Source organism: Oncorhynchus masou, chromosome 7, assembly GCF_036934945.1.
Source record: "Oncorhynchus masou masou isolate Uvic2021 chromosome 7, UVic_Omas_1.1, whole genome shotgun sequence".
Classification (NCBI taxonomy): Eukaryota; Metazoa; Chordata; class Actinopteri; order Salmoniformes; family Salmonidae; genus Oncorhynchus; species Oncorhynchus masou.
This window is the reverse complement of record NC_088218.1, coordinates 20,073,302-20,097,198: the sequence shown is the minus strand read 5'-3', so window position 1 is coordinate 20,097,198 and position 23,897 is coordinate 20,073,302. Positions and strand designations below refer to the sequence as shown.

At 43.4% G+C, this 23,897-nt stretch overlaps 1 protein-coding gene across 1 annotated transcript in view; it reads left to right on the top strand.

The window, feature by feature from the left end:
• LOC135543484 (FERM and PDZ domain-containing protein 4-like) overlaps window positions 1-23,897 on the top strand; it is a 45,172-nt gene that overhangs the window by 10,984 nt on the left and 10,291 nt on the right. Inside the window, 7 exon segments of the mRNA XM_064970782.1 lie at window positions 15,414-15,530; window positions 17,396-17,559; window positions 19,270-19,372; window positions 20,302-20,347; window positions 20,457-20,561; window positions 23,049-23,156; window positions 23,393-23,524. Of these exon segments, the coding sequence (XP_064826854.1) occupies window positions 15,414-15,530; window positions 17,396-17,559; window positions 19,270-19,372; window positions 20,302-20,347; window positions 20,457-20,561; window positions 23,049-23,156; window positions 23,393-23,524 (775 nt within the window).

Below are 23,897 nucleotides of genomic sequence, written 5' to 3'. Positions count from 1 at the left end.
GCTTGTTGCGCTGTAACAACAAAGGAAAATTCAGAGGAGAATTTACATTGCTGGTAAGGAGAACTAACAACAAAAGTTAGGAGAATGTACGTAGCAGGTTAGGTGAATTAGGTTAAGGTTTGGGGAAGGGTTAGTAAAAATTGTACAGTTCCCCTCTAACAAGCAACCTTTGGTTTGCTAGACGATCCCTGTAATACTATGAGCAGGCCTTAGAGGACTGGCCCGAACTTCCGTATCTCCTTCCCCGTCCAAATAAAATATTGAAATATTGATAATTTATTTGACCGAGACGCACAACGACAGAAAGACTCAAAGTCAGTTAAAGCATCCGAGAGAGCGAAACAGCGCCGCTCTGTCTCAGTATGTGTAGACCATGAATCCGATGCTTTCTGGACCAAAAGAGTATGACATATCATACTATTTCTGTCCAGACAGCATCAGATATATGGGCTACATACACTGCTCAAAACAATAAAGGGAACACAAAAATAACACATTCTTTACATAGTTGAATGTGCTGACAACAAAATCACACAAAAATGATCAATGGAAATCAAATTTATCAACCCATGGAGGTCTGGATTTGGAGTCACACTCAAAATTAAAGTGGAAAACCACACTACAGGCTGATCCAACTTTGATGTAATGTCCTTAAAACAAGTCAAAATGAGGCTCAGTAGTGTGTGTGGCCTCCACATGCCTGTATGACCTCCCTACAATGCTCCTGATGAGGTGGCGGATGGTCTCCTGAGGGATCTCCTCTCAGACCTGGACTAAAGCATCCGTCAACTCCTGGACAGTCTGTGGAGCAATGTGGCGTTAGTGGATGGAGCGAGACATGATGTCCCAGATGTGCTCAATTGGATTCAGGTCTGGGGAACGGGCGGGTCAGTCCATAGCATCAATGCCTTCAATTGTCTTGCATTAGGAGGAACCCAGGGCCAACCGCACCAGCATATGGTCTCACAAGGGGTCTGAGGATCTCATCTCGGTACCTAATGGCAGTCAGGCTACCTCTGGCGAGCACATGGAGGGCTGTGCAGCCCCCCAAAGAAATGCCACCCCACACCATGACTGACCCACCGCCAAACCGGTCATGCTGGAGGATGTTGCAGGCAGCAGAATGTTCTCCACGGCGTCTTCAGACTGTCACGTCTGTCACATGTGCTCAGTGTGAACCTGCTTTCATCTGTGAAGAGCACAGGGCGCCAGTGGCGAATTTGCCAATCTTGGTGTTCTCTGGCAAATGCCAAACGTCCTGCACGGTGTTGGGCTGTAAGCACAACCCCCACCTGTGGACGTCGGGCCTTCGTACCACCCTCATGGAGTCTGTTTCTGACCGTTTGAGCAGACACATGCATATTTGTGGCCTGCTGGAGGTCATTTTGCAGGGCTCTGGCAGTGCTCCTCCTTGCACAAAGGCGGAAGTAGCGGTCCTGCTGCTGGGTTGTTGCCCTCCTACGGCCTCCTCCACGTCTCCTGATGTACTGGCCCGTCTCCTGGTAGCGCCTCCATGCTCTGGACACTACGCTGACAGACACAGCAAACCTTCTTGCCACAGCTCGCATTGAAGATGCAGTGTGTTTGGGCCCAGGTGTGTCCCGGGATAAATATACCTTTTCCCCATTCATTGAGGAGACTCTCCATGCAGACACACGGTTTGTTTTGCCATCTTGCAGCACTCCTCAATATCACATCTATACACGCAACCACTCACTTACACACACCATTGTTTATTTCGGTTTAAAAAAAAATGGTATTCTCTTTTTTTGTCCGGCTTTGAGCCGGTTCGTGGCAATATAATTCCGCCTTTCTAAATAAAATCATTCAAAATACATCACATGGGAGCATTAGCTTCTTTTCTTTAAAAAAAGCTGTTGATTGTTTCAAGTCACAAGTGTTTGGGAAGTCCACAATTTGGGTAGTGCGCGTGACAATAGGTCGAGCTGATTGAGTCGCGGCTGTCAGTGAGAAGCCTCTAAAAGGTGTGAAGATCTTTTAAAATGTTTATTTTAAAATGTTGCATCACATTTTTTCTTCGCTTCACACAAGTCAACGAAGGCAGTTTTGTTTTAACATATCCATTGACGATTACACTTCCTCAGGATTTAAAAAATCTTTCGAACACTCCCAGCCTCGATGTAAACACAACGAATCAGTTGGGCGGGCCTTTTGGTTTCAATATGTGGGCAAGTCATTTTTCACCGATAATCACCAAGCCTCGATGTGAAAGAGCAAAATATCATGATCTGATGATTCCATATATTCAGTCGAAACGTCATTAAAAAAACTTGGCCTGGACCAGGAAACTCTGAGGGGCCGGAGTAGTCTATTTGATTCAATATTGCAAATTCGCTAGTGACAGCTTCACAGAGTTATATGCTCGAATTTCTTTAGCCTCCAATTGATCACATTGTATCAATGTGTCCATATGGCAGAGGCTAGTGTTCTCATAGTTTAATTTTAACTTTTAGATTTATATCATTTTACTTCAGATTTTTATGATTAACCACGTGACAAATGCTTTTTAGAACCTAAAACGTTATTAATGAAAATAAACTGTTTCGCGAAAATGTGCACATAAAAAAGTTCATAACTCTCATTCAGATTCGGTAGGAATTCTAGGTTAAATTGTGAGCTTTCCCAAACTTCTAACTCAGGAGCTGCCTACCGTCTTTATTATAACACCCATTTAAAAACATGTGTGAATGCGCAAGCACGTGCACACATAGCAGTTACTATGGCCCGCATATAGAAACCAAAAGCCCGTTCAACTGATTCGTTTTGGCTTCGGGTCTGCGCGGACCAACCCCCCTACTTTCGTTTCTGTAACCATACTGTTCTTAATGTAACGTAACATATCATACATAATGGAGGTACACATTTACGTAAATCAGTCTTTGCCTGTCCAGTGAGTCCACTCTGGCTCAACAAACAGCTATAAAGAAAAAACGATTGATATTATTCATATTTTTTATGCGATTCATTCAAATTGGTAATTTGCATCTCATTATCTTAGAGTTATTGTCTCATGCTCTAGTCTAGTGTGTCTCGGGCCCGTTAGGTTTAGGACTGTCCAGTCTCGCTTTTATCAGCTACTGATGTTAACTCACTCAGCGATTTGTTCTGCTCTAGGTAGTATCACGCACTCACCACATGGATTCACAGTCAAAGACAAGCTGAGAGAAAGAGACCAAGACATTAGTGGATGTCAACATGCAGGCAGGCACAAGCAAACACAGACAGACACACACATATCCCCTGTCTTTTTGCTGAATAACAGTAGTGGAACAAGTACTCAATTGTCATACTTAATACGAAATGACTCAAGTAAAAGTGAAAGTCACGCAGTAATATACTACTTGAGTCAAGTCTGAAAGTGTCTGGTTTTAAATGTGCTTAAGTACAGTGACGGGAAAACTCACTTGTCATGCTTAGAAACTCAGCAAAAAAAAGAAAGTCCCATTTTCAGGACTCTGTTTTTCAAAGATAATTCATAAAAATCCAAAAACTTCACAGATCTTCATTGTAAAGGGTTTAAACACTATTTCCCATGGTTTTTCAATGAACCATAAAAAATTTGTGAACATGCACCTGTGGAAACACACTAACACACTAACAGCTGACAGACGGTAGGCAATTAAGGTCACAGTTATGAAAACTTGGGACACTAAAGAGGCCTTTCAACTGACTGAAAAACACCAAAAGAAAGATGCCCAAGGTCCCTGCTCATCTGTGTGAACGTGCCTTAGGCATTCTGCAAAGAGGGATGAGGACTACAGATGTGGCCAGGGCAATAAATTGCAATGTCCATACTGTGAGATGCCTAAGACAGCGCTACAGGGAGACAGAACGGACACCTGCACAGGATCGGTACATCCAAACATCACACCTGCGGGACAGGTACAGGATGGCAACTGCCCGAGTTACACCAGGAACGCACAATCCCTCCATCCGTGCTCAGACTGTCCACAATAGGCTGAGAGAGGCTGGACTGAGGGCTTGTAGACTTGTTGTAAGGCAGGTCCTCACCAGACATCACGGGCAACAACGTCGCCTATGGGCACAAACCCACCGTCGCTAGACTAGATAGGACTGGCAAAAAGGGCTCTTCACTGAAGGAATGAGTTTTATACCGAGGCCTGTACACTGGAGCACGATCGTTTTGGAGGTGGAGGGTTCGTCATGATCTGGGGTATTGTGTCGTCTGGGGTGGTGTGCCACAGCATCATCGGACTGAGCTTGTCATTGCAGATAATCTCAACACTGCATTTCAGGGAAGACATCCTCCTCCCTCATGTGGTACCCTCTAGGTGTATATCTAGGAGACAGAACGCGGTAAGACAGATGCGTGGTCCCATGGTGTTTATACTTGCGTACTATAGTTTGTACAGATGAACGTGGTACGTTCAGGCATTTGGAAATTGCTCCCAAGGATGAACCAGACTTGTGGTCTACAAATAATTCGAGGTCTTGGCTGATTTCTTTTGTTTTTCCCATGATGTCAAGCAAAGAGGTATTGCGTTTGAAGGTAGGCTTTGAAATATATCCACAGGTACACCTATTGACTCAAATGTCAATTAGCCTATCAGAAGCTTCTAAAGCCATGACATTATTTGCTGGAATTTTCCAAGCTGTGTAAAGGCAGAATCAACTTAGTGTATGTAAACTTCTGACCCACTGGAATTGAGATTATTTCACTGTCTGTAAACAATTGATTCCTATAAAAGAACAATGTGACAATTTTTCCATTTTCAGATAAAACTATTTTTATATTTTGTGTACCACAGGTGTCTCATGGTTGACAAATAATTCACCATACCCATATCTAACAATTATAGTTATTTCAATACTTTCATTGCCATTTTAATTTTTAGAATGTAGAAGTGTCTCCAGTGATGTGTTTGTGGAAGAACAGTATGTGACATTTTGCATGACTCTAGTAAGATGTCCTTTCACACCCGTTTTAAGTACTTTCAATTACAGATGCCCTTCGTGTAAATAACTTAAATGCAATATGTAGTTAATTCAGTTGTATGGAGGTTCAGTTAAAGGTGGTCTATCAACTTTAGCACTGATGACTTCTTAAAAGTTGAGTCATGAAATCTTAGTCTCATTTAAAATGAAGCCCTGAATGTGAACATACAATTCATTCAAGCACAACTTTTACATATAAAATATGGATCAATGTGATGTGCCAATATGCATGTCCATTATGCAGGTCCCTAAGGTCAATATTACAAAACCATTCTCTTTGCATTTAACACTATGATCAGCAACTAAGTTTTGAATTGCATTAAACCCATGCTTAAAGGCAAGAAATGTCCTTACTGAGGTGACAGCAGTAAATAAGTATAATAAGTTAATGCTAAATGTGGTGACAGAGACGTACTGTATATTGTAATGAATAAAAAAAGGGAATCAAGATCAAATGAATACACATACTGTGTGTGACGACTTATTTGTTTTTAATTCATTCAGATTAAGGTTCAAATGATCACACACAAAATAATTCAACAGAATACATTGTACAACATTGTCTACACTAGGAACAACATCTTAAAATTAAATCAATTCAATATGTTGTGCTGGTTTAAATCATACACAAATTGATTCACATAGAACACACCTACAATACATTTAATTTCTGACAATAGGGGTGACATGTCTTCTGAAATGTATTCAACATACTATACAGGTTCAGGGGATTGTAAACTCACAGAAAACACTTCGTAATGTAGCTTGGTTTAACAACAAATGATTCACTGCAGTGATTTATAAAGAGCGTGCAGCAGCTGGCAAGTAGTTGAGCATGGTCATCAGATCTTGGTACTTGTTTTTTTTGATGGGCAGAGGACTCTCATATGCTCTAGGGTAGTGGCTTGCGCAACATAGAGAGGTTGAGGTTCGATGGTGCAACTCACTTTCAACTGCAATCTTCATTTTTTTCCTCTTCAGATGTTGCTGCTGACATCTTAGTGAAGGCTTCACATTTGCCGCAGGTGTCACTCCTGGGTTGGATGAAATTGAGACTCTGCTGTTTGAAAATGTCCTTAAAGACACAGAATTTTGCAGATGTGGTATTCTTCTTTGTAGAGTCGGTACAGTCGCAACAAATTCAGATTAGGGCTGAGGTATTCTGTGTACATCCCCCTTCATCCGAGAGTAGAGGTTCTGGGTTCTTGGGAGAGATTGAATGTGCTCCTTGATGCCCTCTTTTCACTGTAGCATGTATCCGATGTGGCCTGTAAGGGAACAACAAGATGTTGTTAGACTACTATTTTCTCAATGGTCTAGGGACCTGCCTTAAGAGTGCAACTGTCGCTATAACCGGGGTACAAATCCCGGTCACGCCATTGCCGTTTGTGGCCGGGGGGTCCTGTAGGGCGGCGAGAATTAGGCCAGTGCCGTTCGGTGGGAGTGGAAGGTATTTGGCACTCAGTCCTCAATGCTCAGGTTGTAGTTGGACAGCTTAGTTACCAACATTTTATATTTGTTTCAGAATTTGCTATTTCAGCCATTCGATACTCTGTTAATGTTTAGAAGATTGTTTAGAGCACTGCAATAGTGAAATAATCCAGGCTGGAATCCATAGCGCATTACCTATTGCTATGCTTCTCTCTACCATCTTCTAAAGGAGACCGAGCCTCAGTAGCCTGATCTGGAGACCCTTGCATCCTCACCTGCCTCAGCTTGAACTCCTAACTTTTCCTGAACAACCTGACCAAAACAATTACATTTCAATTAGCAGGTTCTTAAACGAGTACAGAGAATACTATGTTTGTAATTGATATTCATAGAGACATTAATTCATAGGACGGCTTTTACGGTTAGCTGGAACACAGACATGAAAGTGACCTTGCACACATTCAATCTCTGGCCTGCTTGCTGTACATGGTATTTGAAGGTTTGTTTCCGTCGTTTGTATCCCCAGGTTTACGTCTCCGTTTCACCTTATGCTACAATAAAAATTGACAAGGATAAATTCAGAATTTAATATACTGTAGCATATTCAGGGTATTGCTTGATCAGGACCTCCATCTTTCACACACTCCCAACCTATACACAGAATGAGTTTGTATTGCACCATTGTGCAACACTGCACTTTTAGAGTTAAAGTTAAAGAGTCAAAGTTAAACTATGCAAGTGTTCAATATAGCCATTATAATAATAGGCGTTTTTTTCTTATTTTTCTTATTTCTAACCTGTTCTAAGCCGGAGATAATCAACGCTTGTTGTTTCTCGTATGGGACAGTGTAGAAACTGTTGAACAGATGCAGCCTGCGCTCATCGGTCAACTTTCCACTCCTTTGCACGTCGCGGAACACGCTCTTCCCTGCAGGATACAGTGTAACGTTACATATCACCAGCTAGCTACTGTAGCCATGTCGAATCATCCGGTAGCTAGCTGTTACTTCTATACATCTACCAATAACATTTGTAACGGTAATGTATAAAATAGCAGCCAACGAACTTTAGCTAATATGTTCTCTATAGTTACAAATGAGACAACCCAGAACACACATGTTAGTTACTGTACTCTATAGCTAGCTAGCTTGAAATACGGTTCTTCCACAGACCTCTTTTGGACAGCTTTTCAGTTCTCTCTTGACCCTTACGATTTGTATAGGGTTTTCCCGCAAGATCTTCCTTTGCCAGTCTTTCCATTCTTGTAGTTTTATGTTTCTTTCCCACATTTCGGCGATTTTCATCAGCAACAGAAAAGTTGCGCTTGTCCGTCCATTCTGAGTGGTGCACATAAACGGTTATTCCACGAGAGCCTATATTTAAATGTAAAATTATTTTTAATTAGCGCGTGGAAAGCTTGTGAAACCAGTTCACTATAGAAAAAGGGTATCCAATAATGATTTTATGTATAGCTTTTTATTTTATTTTTTATGTTTAGTGTCACATATGGTTCCTCGTCTGTAGAATTCAATTGTTGGAAAAATGACTTGTCATTGTCACGTTCGTTGTATGGAGGAGACCAAGGCGCAGCAAGCGTACATACTTCTTTATTTAAGGAATGAACCGTGACTGAAATAAGAGTAGTGCAGACAGGCAACTAAACATAGAATAAGAACCCACAAATACCCTAGACAAAATGGCTACCTAAATATGGTCCCCAATCAGAGACAAGGACAGACAGCTGCCTCTGATTGGGAACCAATTCAGTCCACCATAGACCTACATATACCTAGACTACAAAACCCTGTAAATATACAAAACACCCTAGACAATTCAAAAACGAACATACGCACCATAGTCACACCCTGACCTGACCAAAATAATAAAGAAAACAAAGATAACTAAGGTCAGGGCGTGACAGTCATGCACAAAGTAGATGTCCTAACCGACTTGCCAAAACTATAGTTTGTTAACAAGAAACTTGTAGAGTGGTTGAAATGACTCCAACCTAAGTGTACGTAAACTTCCGACTTCAACTGTATTTGTCATGTATTTAGTGATGCTTGTTCTGTGGGGTTTGTGCTCCAGTGTTTTGCTAATGCAGATGTTGCATTCATCTGTGTTTAACACTGGCGAACGTGATGCACCCCAACACCACCACAAAATCTGTGTGTATGTTCTCAAGCTGCAACCATCAGCTGGGGCTTTGTCAACCAGAATCTGCACAGATCTCTTAATGATCGCTTAACGAGACTTGTGTTTCCTAATTGTTTAAGAAAGTCTAAGAACCCAATCTGGCAACCCGGAGCATTTATTAAAATGGGTGAATCTCAAAACAAGCTTTTATGAGCCATTTAGAAGATCTAGGTCTACAGCACATGACTACAATATAAGCGCTCCCTTTTCCATATGTGTGGGATATGTTTCATCAGTTTTCATACTGAAATGAATCATAATATCCTAAGTGCCAGCCTGGCTATCATGCCAACTCCCTGTCACTCATTGTCATGCCAAACATGTTTGCACAAACAGGTCTGGGACCAGGTCTAAGCTAGAATCATACTGTCTGGAATGTGTTCTATTTAATCCCAACATCAGTTTGGGCAGAAAAGAGAACATTTACAAAAACATCTTGTTCTGCAATTTATAATATATCAATTAAGTAAGCAATGTAATCTATCCAAATCATGTCCACATTGTACTACTAACATTGTACAACACTTCATTTGGCTGCATTTCCTTCCAGTTCTCCGCTGCCAATGACTGGAACGAATTGCAAAAATCATTGAAGCTGGAGTCTTATATCTCCCTCTCTAACTTTAAGCATCAGCTGTAGCTTACTGATCACTGTACCTGTACACAGCCAATCTGTAAATAGCACACCCAACTACCTCATCCCCATATTGTTACTTATCCTCTTGCTCTTTTGCAGCCCAGTATCTCTACTTGCACATCATCATCTGCACATCTATCACTCCAGTGTTAATGATAAATTGTAATTATTTCGCCTCCATGGTCTATTTATTGCCTTACCTGCCTACTCTTCTACATTTGCACACACTGTACATAGAATTTTCTATTGTGTTATTGACTGTACATTTGTTTATGTGTAACTCTGTGTTGTTGTTTTTGTCGCACTGCTTTGCTTTATCTTGGTCAGGTCGCAGTTGTAAATGAGAACTTGTTCTCAACTGGCCTACCTGGTTAAATAAAGGTGAAATAATTCAAATTAAAATAAAATCATAGAAATTATCAGGTTATCTCAGGATTACCAGTACATTGAAGTGGGAGGAGAACAATAATGTGAGAAATAGCTGGATTAAATTATTTTCCATCAACAAAAAAATGACAGCGATTATCTCTAATCTGTGGATTTGAAATATCCCTCTTGAATGACCTTTGTGTTATTCAGAATTGGCATGGCCGTTGCAAACTATCACAGATGCATGTGACCTAGCTCTATGAATCACTTTGTTAATGAGTGAGGTGTGTGTCAGCCGGCCAAATAAGGGGCCAAGTAATGGGCTATAATGCAATGTCATAACTTTATGTTAATGCTTTCTTTCAATGAAGGATGATACAGGTTGAAATATTCAATGGACAGGTGCCTCTAGATTATAGGAAGTCAAGCCAAATACCCTAGTAGAATATTTCCTTTCCACATCATTCAGTACTCAAGGACACCCCTTGAAGAGGGCATTTGGCCCATTTGATCATTGTTTGAAGGACTAGTACAAACAACATAGAGAGAGCACTACTAAACACACACACTTGCCATAAGACTAAGGGCAGAGGATCAGCTCCCTAGGGAACTACACTTCAGAACAGAATCTCAAAGGGTTCAGAGCCTTGAACTGAGTACTGATAGTCTCCCTCCCTCTGTGTGAGTGAGTCTTACTGGCTGGCTAGTGGAGCCAACTTAGGGTGTGCTGTTCTTACTGTTCTACTGCAGAGGGTCATGCTGTACTGTGCAGTGCTGTGGGCTGCCTGCCAGACCATGTGCCAGAGTTAAAACATCAACCCCCACTACTACCACCATTACCACTAGCAGGCTCTATGGCAGCCTCCTACAGCGTGCACACCCCCAGGACCCTCTCTCTCTCTCTTTGTGTTTCCTGCTACTGTCACTCAGGGACAGGAAGGAGGGCCATGGCTTTGTTTTGTTCTGCCTTTCATGTTCTTCTCCTTCTGATCTGTGCTCCCTTGAAGCGCAGTGTGATAGGTGTGGGGACGTCAAAACAGGTTATGTCATTTATAGTAAGATCAGAGCAATCAGCATCGATGGAGGTGTGTGTGTGTGTGTGTGTGCACGTGTGCAATATACACACACTTGACTTGATGTGACTGTAAACTACACGTAAATGAAGGAGAATCGTGGCGTCACCCAGAGAATGTAGCTGATAGCTGTAACTGTATCATTGCATTCGTTACTGAGTATCAAGACTGTTCATTTACCCAATTAACATACATCATTATATATAGCAGAGCCACGAATGAATAGCAATCAGATTAAGAGCATGGGGAAGCCTTTGGGAACCGTAGCCTAACATGGTCTGTGTGTGCCGGCAAGGAGGCCAAAAGGATCAGGGGCTATGTGTGTGTGTGTGTGTGTGAAGGTGAGAGAGTCACTAAGTGACAGTGAAGAAAGAGATTTTGCAGGCTTTGTCATTCCAGCAACGTGCTTTTTGACCTTCCATTTTAGTAAATTGCTGCATCAAGGCGATTGCATTGAGTGCGGTTTCAGTAGGGTTTGTGGATTGAGCACTAGTGCTGTCCATGGTGCTGAACAATTCAGGGCTACTGGTGGTGCTGAATGGAAACCTAAACCCCTTGTTTTACATTGTGGAACATCATGCTTTTCCCATACTCTAACTCTTAATGAATAGCAATTAACTCTGAGAAACAAAATCCCAATAAAACTGCAAGGTTATCCACTTAAAATGCACATTTTTGACAACTCAAAAGCTTCCATACATTGCATTTTAACGACAGCTGCCTCTGCGAAACGCCTGCAGTTTTTATGTGGTCCTCAGCATTCCCTCGTCTAGGCCTATAGTGTATCCTCCCTGGACAAAATGTTCAGAGCAGAGCACGGGGTGTGGTATGGCCGGGTTCCATGAAACATCGCTGTGAGAGCTGAAGCATGTTGTCATCTTCAGAAAGCCATGCTGTATTAATAGGGAGCACATTGAGGGCATCCTTTAAAGACATGGAGGGATGTTTCATTTATGACTCTCTGAAGCACCACAGACCAACATGGGAGGGGAGAGGAATCTCTAGTAGGCTGCTGGTGGTGGAAAAAAAAGTTCACGGGATGCCTTGAGTCACAGCACTCGGATGGAGATGAAGTCAAGATCATAGATTGACAATGTGTAGAACTTGCATTGTACGTTGCTGACGGCGGCTATATTGGTGGGGCTATTTGTATCTCTAGCCTGACTGATTTTATACCACATTCTGACCACATGACCTGTGTGAAGTACGCCGTCTAGGTAGAATTTAAAGTCTTCTCCATTCTGCCATGTCTATTTATACAGTTTGGAGCAGAGTGCCGAAGTGATAAAATGGCTCCTGGCAGAGTGTTTTAGTCATCCACAGGGAACATTGTAGAACCACATAGGGACACACTGATGCTCTCTAGCCACTACCTTTGTGTCTGTTTCTATAATTCATGGCAGGGAACCAAACCTCTACACACTTTAGATGGAAGATCCCCAGATGGAGGGAGAGTAGGTTGTTGGGGGAAAAAAGCCTTAAATACACTCAGGATCACTTTAGCCTTTGCTCTCTGCAACTGTAGAACTCTCGCCGAACAAGGGAGGCCTTTTAGCCAATAAATAATGAAAAACAGCTATATTGTGAAAATATGCTGTAAAGAAACACAACATAGATTTTTCTCAATTGTTAATGTTTCCTTTCCCCAAAAGTGCTCATTTTGGTTCCTTAAGAGACCGAGGTCGAGACTCGTCTCAATTGTATGACTGAGGTGCTCTCTTGTCGTTGAATATTTCTATGCCCTCCACCCAGTCTTGGGGCGAAGGTGGTATTAGCCTAGTTATTCCTTTGAGTGTAAAAAGAGAGGCAGAGCCCGGGGAGGGAGATTGTAGCATCTCTTTTTGGCATTGTGCGAATGGAGACTAAAACATCATGGAAAAGCTATTAACTTGTGTGTTGCTGGCTGAATGTCTGGGTAGAGGTCTAGGTGGTGGGGGGAGAAAGAGAAAGGGGTTTTAGCCAGGGCTCTCTACTCTCTCTCTCTCTCTCTCTCTCTCTCTCTCGGTCTAGCCTCTTTACCCTGCTTGCTGGAGCATGGTGAGTGAGGAGCCGTCCAAGCTGAACATACTGCTGAGTGAAGTGTGACGAAAGCCTGCTAGCACTAACGGCATGAGGTCTCCTCAGCCATCAGAGCTTGACAAGAATGCGATCCTCTGAACCAAGCACTAATTGCTCTGACGATCATAGCTGGCGGTGGTTCCACAGAATAGTCCACAACTAGATGGGTATTTGAGGATGGGAGCACTCAGGAAAAGGAAAATGGCTTTTGACACACTTCTTGCTTGAAGAATAGGACAATGCTAGACTCCATTCTCGCGAAAACCTTTCTTCTCCAACAGAGATGGTTTTAGAAATGTTTTGGGGAAAGCTGGAGACTGTGCGTGGTCCTTTTCAAAGCACGTAGGTTAGACATAGCGAAGATATTTTGCTGAGCAATGCTTGCACAATGAGTAAACTGTCCAGAGACCAGAATACTTGTTACCTCCCAATGCTCACGGACTCACCCACACACGCACACACACACACGCACGCACACACACACACACACATGCACGCACGCACGCACATACACACCTCCCAATGCTCACGCACTCACACACACACGCACGCACACAAACACACGCGCGCAAGCACACACACACACACATCCAGTGCAGGGAGATTGCTGATTGTGTAATTTGCCACTGTAGGCCATTGTTTGTTTCAAGTGTTTTACAGACCTGATCAAAAGAAGTGGAAATCAATGGAAGTAAGGTGTAACCAAACAATATGATGTAAGACTTCATTCAGGAGGCTATGACCATCATACAACAGACTATGTGTCATCATGAGACTGGCCGTCATTCACAGCTAGGCATTGGGCTAGAAGCCCAGATCTTAAAACAACTTTAGGAATTGACTCGATTCACCATCATTCTGTTCAGAATGGCCAAGAGATAATTGTTCTGTTTTTTGAATTTGTTGCTCATTTTTAGTTCTTTGGGACCTTTTGGAGTTGAATCCGAATGATTGATTCAAGGCCTTGAGTGGTTCTGCTATCTTTGGAGGGGGGGGTTGCAGCAAAAGCTTTTCAGAAAATACCAATTCTACCTCTGAAAGGGAAAGTGCTTTTCGATTCCCTTGAAAAGTGTTGCTACATGCCCACGTTTCATATTGATTACAGGCTTCATGGTTGAATGGTTGCTTTATTTATTCATGCAAAGTACAGCCGCTCTGTTTTATGATGATGATGATGTTGATCATTGAACTGATCATTTGAATCTTTTATTATCATAGTCTTCTCCTCTTTTTAAATCCCTCCCACAACTTTCCCTTCCTTTAAAAACAATGAGCATATTTGCACTGAGGCAACAGGGTTCCCACATCAATACCCTTTCCCTTACCCTTCCGTACGTCAACTGTTTCTGAGGAACAGTCTCCCCCTTCTGCTCCCTGCTAGTCTATGACATCAGATCTCTAGTGGAATGGCATTTTTCATACACTCCCTCTCCTCCTCCTCTTCCTATAAATCCTCTTACTACACACACACACACACACACACACACACACACACACACACACACACACACACACACACACACACACACACACACACACACACACACACACACAGACAGTGGTGGATTTGTTTTGGCTCTGATGAGGAGGATTAGGAGATGAAGGCCCCAGCTCTGAATCCGCCACAGCAGTTTGATTTAGAGTTTAGACCAAAAGCCTCTTCAACACAATGAGACACACGCTGAGACACAAGCATGTCGACCGACTGCATGGCTGGCTCTCTGAAACCCACCCCCATGATGGGATAATGGGGGTGATATTGTCCCACTGATGGCTTAAGGATGATATTTTTTGAGGGCTATTTAAGTATCAGCTGATTTAAAATCCACGCTAAATTGTTTTCACTGGGGTTTTGTGTCCGTAAAGAAAGGCTACTGATAAAAACATGTTTTCTGATCTTGTCTTTATTGTATTGTTGCCTTACCACGTTGTACAGCAGACATCAATGCAGCGTGGAGGCTGGAAGGCTAAAGTGTGACCGAACACACTGTGACACATCAATCTGTGGGTGTTTGTCACCTACTGTGTGTTCCTGACATTGATGTCCTCCCTGTTCCATCGTGCCCTGGCTTGGCGTTGTCGTTGCACTATCACAACAATGTTATTTCTACCTCACGGTTTCAAAGTCAACTGGAGAGTGTTAGTCTCGAGGCCAATCTTTTGTATGTGAAACAAAAATCAACAGATGGTGTCTATTGTATGTTCTGTATGATTTGGCCCTGTGAAGGGTTGAGAGTGGCAATGATACGTTTTGACTCTAGGCACAATCTATGCAAAAGCTTGTCCAAGCGAGGATGCCAATTTTAGTGCTGTTGATACAAAACCAATTTCACGGATCTCTAGCATTAGTTTGAAGCCCATTGTGCTTTGACGTCTCGATTGCGTCATTCATTTCATTTACAGTGAGCCGTCCGACGGTCGTCTCGGGGGTTCTCTAACCGTCTCATGCCTTCACACTCTTGACACAATTTCGTGGCAGGACTTGGCTACAGCGGCTATGTAATGACCGTAGCAGCCAATTATGTAGATATCCAACTCGAAGGACCATGAAAAAATAATGTCCCATAGTCCAGTAGTGGGTAGGCAGCGAGAAAGGTGCTGCTCATAGCAACATGACAAATTAATAAGACATCCATACGATCATCCTTATACCTCATTTTGCTCTGCTTCAGCCACAAGACCAAATCATCAGGCTGGCCTCCCCCCTCTGGATCCTGGGGCACCCTGCCGGGAACCCCCTATGGCTGGGATATGGGCTCTTCCAGGGACGGCCGAGACTACTTCAGCAAGTAAGTACCATCCTTCCCCAGGGGGGTGTACAACAACAGTGTCCCGGCCCAACCCCCCCCCCGAATTCAAGTCCACCTATAATGTGCAAACATTCTCAAACACTCTCATCACTTGTTTGCGCATTATAACACGTGACACACTGTTGCGCAGTGAGTGTGCCTTACAATATAATTAGTGAGTGTGATCACATACATTGTTTGATTAATAGTCCTGACATATACTTTAAATGATCCTCTAATCAAATTTCCCCCCAACATGCTTCACAGGGCGTGACAAAGTGTGATTACTCAAAACGTCAGTTATGACAGGTGCTAGTGAGGTGCTAGTGAGCACGTACGCTGTAATGGAGGTTCCTAAGGATTATGAGGACTGGTGTGGTGTTTTTAAAGGTCAGTCGTTCTAATTTTGTCTGGAAATTCCAGACACGTCAAGTTCTCCCGTGTCCTGTATCAACAGTATGCCAATGGAATACTGATTCCCCCCCCCCTCACCTCCATCCCTTTATCCCTGTCTGACGTAGACTGCCTCAGTGTCTTGAATTCTTTCGGAATACTGATTTCCTTTGCTATTTCTGTGGACGCATAAAACACACCTTTTCTCCCCTGAGTGACGCAGGAGTTCTGAACAAGGAAAGGGTGCTGTCTCCTATCTCTAGACGTGTCACTAGCACGGAGGCTTCTTTGATCCCAGTGAGGATGGGGTGACGTTCACAGAGATGACACCGTAGTGCAGATAAGGGAGCGTGACAATTGGATTTCTAGGCACGAGAAATAAATGGATGAGGACAGGTAAACAGAAGAGATTGTTCTCCTAACCTAACCTAGCATAACGTACCGTTAGAGGTTTAGTGAATGTTGCTGTTCTCCTTCATGGCAAAGGGGAATGTACGTGCTTGCCTGCCTACGTGTGTGTGCGAGCTGCACCATCTGAGATGTGAGACAGGTATTAGGAGGATAATATATGGCTGGTCTCAGAGCAATATATCTGGCTTTGTGGCGATATATTTCTCTGATTGGCTAGAGTATAATGGACGGGTCTTCCTATTGGGCATAAAGGACTGAGTGGATTTCAAAAACATCACCCTCTGTGCACTTGGGATAATGACAATACACAGAACCCTCTGAATCCTCAATCCCAGACAGTCCACACTATTGATATTATCCTTCGATATCCAGGGAGTATGAGACATGCCAGTGTTTACTGTGCCCTTGGTATACCCATGCATGGATTACCTGGACAGAACCCTTTGGAATAGGTAAAGAGAGGGCAGAAACCAATGAACATGGAGGATGTGGACTGTGGGTATGGTGCAGTGGGTACATCAGAAGCACCAATGTAGGATGTGTGTGTGTGTGTGTGTGTGTGTGTGTGTGTGTGTGTGTGTGTGTCAGTTGGTTTAGGAGTGTTATTTAGCACAGTGTAAATTAGATGTGCGAGTTATCTGCGTGGGAAGTGTCTATTTGTAGAATGTTGACCCCACCCTGATACAGGGTGCCAGACTGCTGATTGGTTTTATGAATCAGGTCGTAATTGTAGATAAGAGTGTGTTCTTAATTGACTTACCTGTGTAAATAAAGGTCAAATAAAATAAAACAATTACTGGAGATAATAACAGAATCATTCTGGGGCCCAATTCCAAACTGATCCCACTGCTCTCTCGCTGGTTTCTGTCAATTGTGGGACTGGAGACATTTTTTAGGCAGAGAACAAAAGAGTTCGGTGTGAGGCCTACCCAATAGGGAAAACACTGTTCTAGTCAAGACAGTCCTATGTCCTTAGTCTCCTGTTGGATCAGTTAGGACTGAGAGGCTGCTCTTTTGAGTCTGTCTCTGATGATGCGTTGCCTGTTCCTGTTTCCTCTCAGCCACGTGTCCCAGAGCAGCTCCCTGGAGGAGGTGCACCGTCTGGATGGGGTGCAGCAGGTGCCCCCTGCCCCCCGGCTGGTGGAGATGAGACGGGACCCCGTCCTGGGGTTCGGCTTCGTGGCCGGGAGCGAAAAACCGGTGGTGGTCCGCTCCGTCACGCCTGGTATGCATCAATGTCCCACCAACTGCCTACGTCTCCCATGACCCCTCCTGGTATATCCCTCCGCCTACATCTCCCATGATAATCACTGACCGAACTCGCCTGAAGAGCTGGAATTTAAAGCTACATCAATATACATGACACTCATGACAGAACAGGGCCATAGCTGTTTCATGGGATTATGTCCAGACATGTCCCTACGTGAAGTTCAGAAATCTACTGAACATGATATTGGCACAAAGTGTTCAAAGACATTTTAGTGAAGCCAAATAACATTGTGGTGTATGTGTCATGGATACCTTTTCATACTTGGGTTAATTCTGTCTTTCCCACTGACCTTTCAAGGGTCAGTAACACTTTCTTGTCTGTATTTTGGTTAATAAGAGCAGTTCACTCGTTGTCACACGTTTGCACGTTTTGCATTGATGCCATAGGGCTTTTCGCGCTTAGCACTTGTTAGAGGTGGTTCTCGGCCCAAAGCTCGTCAAATCTCTATCAGCCTAGGGGGTATATCAATAAATACTGTTTGATCAACAATACAATTCAATAACCACTTAGTGTCATGGTCGAGTATTATTAAGGAATATGAGGGTCGTGTTCATTTTAATGAGACTTTCGGCCCTGGTGTGATGTCGCCTATCTGCCTGACTAAATTCAGGCATGAGGCAACCACGGCCATGGATTGTATCTTGCCTATAGCAGCCTCTAAGCAATTATGAATTCTTGACATAACAATTACCTCTTGAACTGAATCTCCACTCTGCTGTATATGAGCTCACTGAAACAGAGTGCTGTAGTGGTGGCTTTTCACTGTTAATTAGTGTGACAATTACAATGGCACAATGCAATTGGACATGCAGTGACAACAATCAAATTATTTTTTGTTCCCATATTACAATTTTATTAAATATAGTGATTATTAATCGGTGAGAAACACCAATCGCTGATGGGTTACATGAAGGATGTTGGACAATCGATCATTTAGGTATTCCATGCTGTTTTCATTTCATCCCAGTAATCTACTGAAAGAATATGACACATCAAACATTATCAGTCGACGTTATGAGTGTTGCTCATCCGATGCTTAGTGTGACTACAGGCGGAGACCATAAAACAGTTGGCATTCTATGACTAGGTGAAGCCGAGGGACTCTCTCTCAGCTCTTCTCTATTCTATTCAGATGTTTGGAGAGTTTCTGAAGCCCCCTACGCTCTCTCCTCAGCCAGTGTCATCCGTCAATCCGTTTATTCAGCGCTCCACTATCATGGGAAACAGGCTTTCCTGTGGCACGTGGAAAATAATTAGCGCTTTCAGGATCGGTGCAGGCATCAGGAACAACGGCCCGTCTTCATCTGTCTTGTGCCTCTACAACACAAGGAGAGAGATTCAATTGCCAGCGCCGGCTGAGAAGCTCATAATCCCCACAGGGGAGATTGGGACACCGAGACTGTGTGTCACACCTGGGAATTGATGGAACAGGAGCTTTTGAGAAAAAAGTCCTGAGTTTTCTTTGGTGTTAGCGAGCAGCGCTGATGTTTGAAAGCAGATTTGAACCCAAGAAAACGTGAACATGGAGTCGAAACGTCTCAGTGTATCGGCACTGTTTACGACAAATGTATGTACAGATCGCTGACCAATCTGTGTGTGTTTATGTGTCTGTGCATTCATGTTCATGTGTGCGTTTTGTGCGTGTGTGTGTGTGTATGTTTGCAGGAGGTCCCTCGGAGGGAAAGCTGATCCCAGGAGATGAGATCATCATGATCAACGACGAGGCAGTCAGCTCAGCGCCCAGGGAACGAGTCATCGACCTCGTCAGGTAACCCTGTCTGATTTATTGTCTCTGTTTATCTAGGGTATTCAGCATGGGTAACTATGTCCAGTGGTGCCAACAGCTGTCATCTCCCATGGCCCTTCAGGCACCAGACTTTTCAGGCACTTTTTGCTTTGAGAAAATAATTTCATGACCAACTATTTCTGTCACCTTAACAAAGTCAAGACGTTACAAAATATTTGGTGAGTTGATGGCTGTAATTTCCACGACACATCCAGGCCTGTCCCGTTTTTATTTTGTGATTAGGCTCTCAGAAATGTGTCTCGTGTAGAGCGTAAACACGGATGCCAGTTGTTGTATTTCTGAGGGATGACCAGACTTTCTCAAAAGGCTTTCGGTCGTTTATGTGTTCAACTCTGAAAAGTGAACGTTGCATTTTAGTGACTGCATTATTTGATTGGGCATCTCTTACGTTTTCCTATCCAATTATTACTGAACAAATCTGCCAAAGGCTTGGGTAATTGTATTTACATTATATAATTATATTTACAATTATGTAGCAGACATATGACATTTCTTATGAAATTGATAAATGTCCGAGTCTGAAGTGAGGCTGTGTTCTTGCCTGTTTGTTTGTGGAGATGTGAATATTTTTAATAACATCTCACACCCCCAGATACCAGAATATGGTGTGTGTGTGTGTGTGTGTGTGTGTGTGTGTGTGTGTGTGTGTGTGTGTGTGTGTGTGTGTGTGTGTGCGTGTGTGTGCGTGTGCGTGCGTGCGTGCGTGCGTGCGTGCGTGCGTGCGTGCGCGCGTGTGTGTGTGTGTGTGTGTGTGTGTGTGTGTGTGCGCCTGCGTGTCCCGTAGTTCATTACATTGGATTGGAAATCATTGGTTACCTGTTTACGTTGACATTAAATTGAAGTCGTTCACTGTAACTATCAGTCAATTAGATGTGCTTTTCTCCCTCCAGAAACTGTAAGGAGTCCATTATGTTGACTGTTGTCCAGCCGTACCCTGTGAGTATCTTTATTTTTTAGAACTGTTGGTTATAATAACAGGATGTAACACACCCGACACAGGGTTTGGTTTCATCCTGACCTCCGTGCTAAATCTCTCTGTTCTCAGTCGCCCAAATCAGCGTTCATCAGTGCAGCCAAAAAAGCCAAGCTCAAGTCCAATCCGGTCAAAGTGCGCTTCGCAGAAGAGGTCATCATTAACGGTCAGGTTCCGGTAAGTTCTCCTCCTGTCACATGGTTGACCATTGAATTTGTTCATTTGACCTTTGACCACCAATTGAACTGTCAAAAGTGATTTGTGTATATTTGGTTCACATTAATTATATCTACTTTTTTTTTGTTTGTTGTACAAGTAAGACTCTGTTCTAATATCCACACCAGCATATCACTTCAAATGAAACAATGTATTGGGGATGCATTCTAAATGGTGTGCTAGTATGGATATTGGTATTCAGACCTCTTGACTTTTTCCACATTTTGTTACGTTACAGCCTAATTGTAAAATGGATTAAAGAAAACTGACTGGACATGATTTGGAAAGGCACACACCTATATAAGGTCCCACAGTTGACAGTGCATGCCTGAGCAAAAAGCCACGAGGTGGAAGGAATTGTCCATAGAGCTCTGAGACAGGATTATGTCCAGGAACAGATCTGGGGAAGGGTACCAAAACATTTCTGCAGCATTGAAGGTCCCCAAGAACACAGTGGCCTCCATCATTCATAAATGGAAGAAGTTTGGAACTTTTTTTATTTTATTTTTTATTTATTTTACTAGGCAAGTCAGTTAAGAACAAATTCTTATTTTCAATGACGGCCTAGGAACAGTGGGTCAACTGCCTGTTCAGGGGCAGAACGACAGATTTGTACCTTGTCAGCTCGGGGATTTGAACTTGCAACCTTTCGGTTACTAGTCCAACGCTCTAACCACCAGGTTACCCTGCCGCCGCGCTCTTCCTAGAGCTGGCTGCCCAGCCAAACTGAGCAATCGGGGGAGAAGGGCCTTGGTCAGGGAGGTGACCAAAAACCCGATGGTCATTGACAGAGCTTCAGATTTCCTCTGTGGAGATGGGGGAACCTTCCAGAAGGACAACTATGTCTGCAGCACTCCACCAATCAGGCCTTTATGGTAGAGTGGCCAGACGGAAACCACTCCTCAGTAAAAGGCACATGACAGCCTAGTTGGAATTTGCCAAAAGGCACCTAAAGAGTCTCAGACCATGAGAAACAAGATTCTCTGGTCTGATGAAACCAAGATTGAATTCTTTGGCCTGAATGCCAAGCATCACGTCGAGAGGAAACCTGGCACCATCCCTGCGGTGAAGTATTGTAACGAGTGCGCTGAGAATTGGAAAGCAAGTTCAGGGAGTGAGTGTTTTAATAAATAAAAGAAACAATGAACAAGTAACACAAACAATGCACCGACATGAAAACAGAGTCAATAACACCTGAGGAAAGAACCAAGGGGAGTGACAGATATAGGGAAGATATTCAAGGAGGTGATGGAGTCCAGGTGAGTGTCATGAGGTGCAGGTGCACAAGACGATGGTGACAGGTGTGCGGTATAATCAGCAGCCTGTTGACCTAGAGGCCGGAGAGGGAGTATACGTGACAAGTATGCTGGTTAGCATCATGCTGTGGGGATTTTTTTCAGCGTCAGGGACTAGGAAACTAGTCAGGATCAAGGGAACGATGAATGGAGCAAAGTACAGAGAGATCCTTGATGAAAACAAGCTCCAGAACGCTCAGGACCTCAGACTGGGGCTAAGGTTCACCTTCCAACAGAACAACAACTCTAAGAACACAGCTAAGACAACGCAGGAGTGGCTTTGGGAAAATTCTCTGAATATCTTTGAGTGTGCCCTGCCAGAGCCCGGAATTGAGCCCGATCTAACATTTCTGGAGAGAACTGAAAACAGCTGTCCAGCGACGCTCCCCATCCAACCTGACAGAGCTTGAGAGGTTCTGCAGAGAAGAATGGGAGAAACTCCCCAATAAAGGTGTGTAGCATCATACCCAAGAAGACTTGAGGCTGTAATAGCTGCCAAAGGTGCTTCAACAAAGTACTGAGTAAAGGGTCTGAATACTTATGTGAAATGTGCTAACATTTCAAAAAAAACTAACAGTTTTTGCTTTGTCATTATGGGGTATTGTGTGTAGCTGGATGAGGGTGAAAAAAAACGATTTAATCAATTTTAGAATAAGTCTGTAACAAAATATGGAAGAAGTCAAAGGGTCTGAATAGTTTTGTGTTGGTAAACAAGTGTATATCTGAGTACATCCAGACAGGTCAACAATGCTAGCAAGAAATATAAGGTCATTCATTTATACTGGAGGTCTTTTATGTCCTGCTTCCACCTAGAACGCAGCGAAGGACAACTCTGTCCTCTTCATGTAGGCTACTGTATGCCTTGTGTGTCATTATTCTGTGTCTCCTTTCCACCTAGAACACAGTGAAGGACAACTCTGTCCTCTTAATGTAGGCTACTGTATGCCTTGTGTGTCATTCTTCTGTGTCTCCTTTCCACCCAGAACACAGTGAAGGACAACTCTGTCCTCTTCATGTAGGCTACTGTATGCCTTGTGTGTCATTCTTCTGTGTCTCCTTTCGACCTAGAACACAGTGAAGGACAACTCTGTCCTCTTCATGTAGGCTACTGTATGCCTTGTGTGTCATTCTTCTGTGTCTCCTTCCCACCCAGAACACAGTGAAGGACAACTCCCTCCTCTTCATGCAGAACGTTCTGAAGGTGTACCTAGAGAACGGGCAGACCAAGTCGTTTCGGTTCGACTGCAGCACATCCATCAAGGTTTGCGTGACACTTTGTGGAGGGGGGGGGTTAGAGTGGCCCTGTTTCCATAATTACTGTGGCGAAATGGGAGGAAATTAATGGAATATGGCGTGGGGACTCAACCTTGACTTGAAATGCAATTGCATTCTATCATCTCAGCTACATGGTGGCAGAAAACAAGGATACAAATAAAAGATAGTCTTGTTTATTTGATTTATCATTTGGTACAATGACCTTTGTTTATGGTGTGATAGGATGTTATCATGACCCTACAAGAGAAGCTGTCCATCAAGTGCATTGAGCACTTCTCCCTGATGCTGGAGCAGCGGACGGAGGGATCGGGCAGCAAGCTGCTACTCTTGCATGAGCAGGAGATGCTAACTCGGGTAGGAATGACTGTGGGCATGCTAACGCTAAGTCATTGGTTTGACCTTTACCTATCCAGGAAGTCCCAGTGAGGTCAAGCGACCTCTTATGTAAAGTGTACCTGGGCAATTCATGACAGAGATCAATCAATCCATTTATAAAGTCCTTTAATCATTTGAAAAAGAGTGGAAGAAAGAGAATCATAAATGTAACTGAACTTAGACACCCCTTGGTCATATCAGGAGGATAGGCCTCAGTATGGAGCTCTCGAGCTACAGGTCCAGGTTATCAACTTCCCAGAGAGAATGAAAGTCATTCATATGTTGCTAGCCCAGAGTCACCCGAGTGATCCCATTCTGCTTCCTTAAAGCACTCCCACCTCGACCTCTTCAC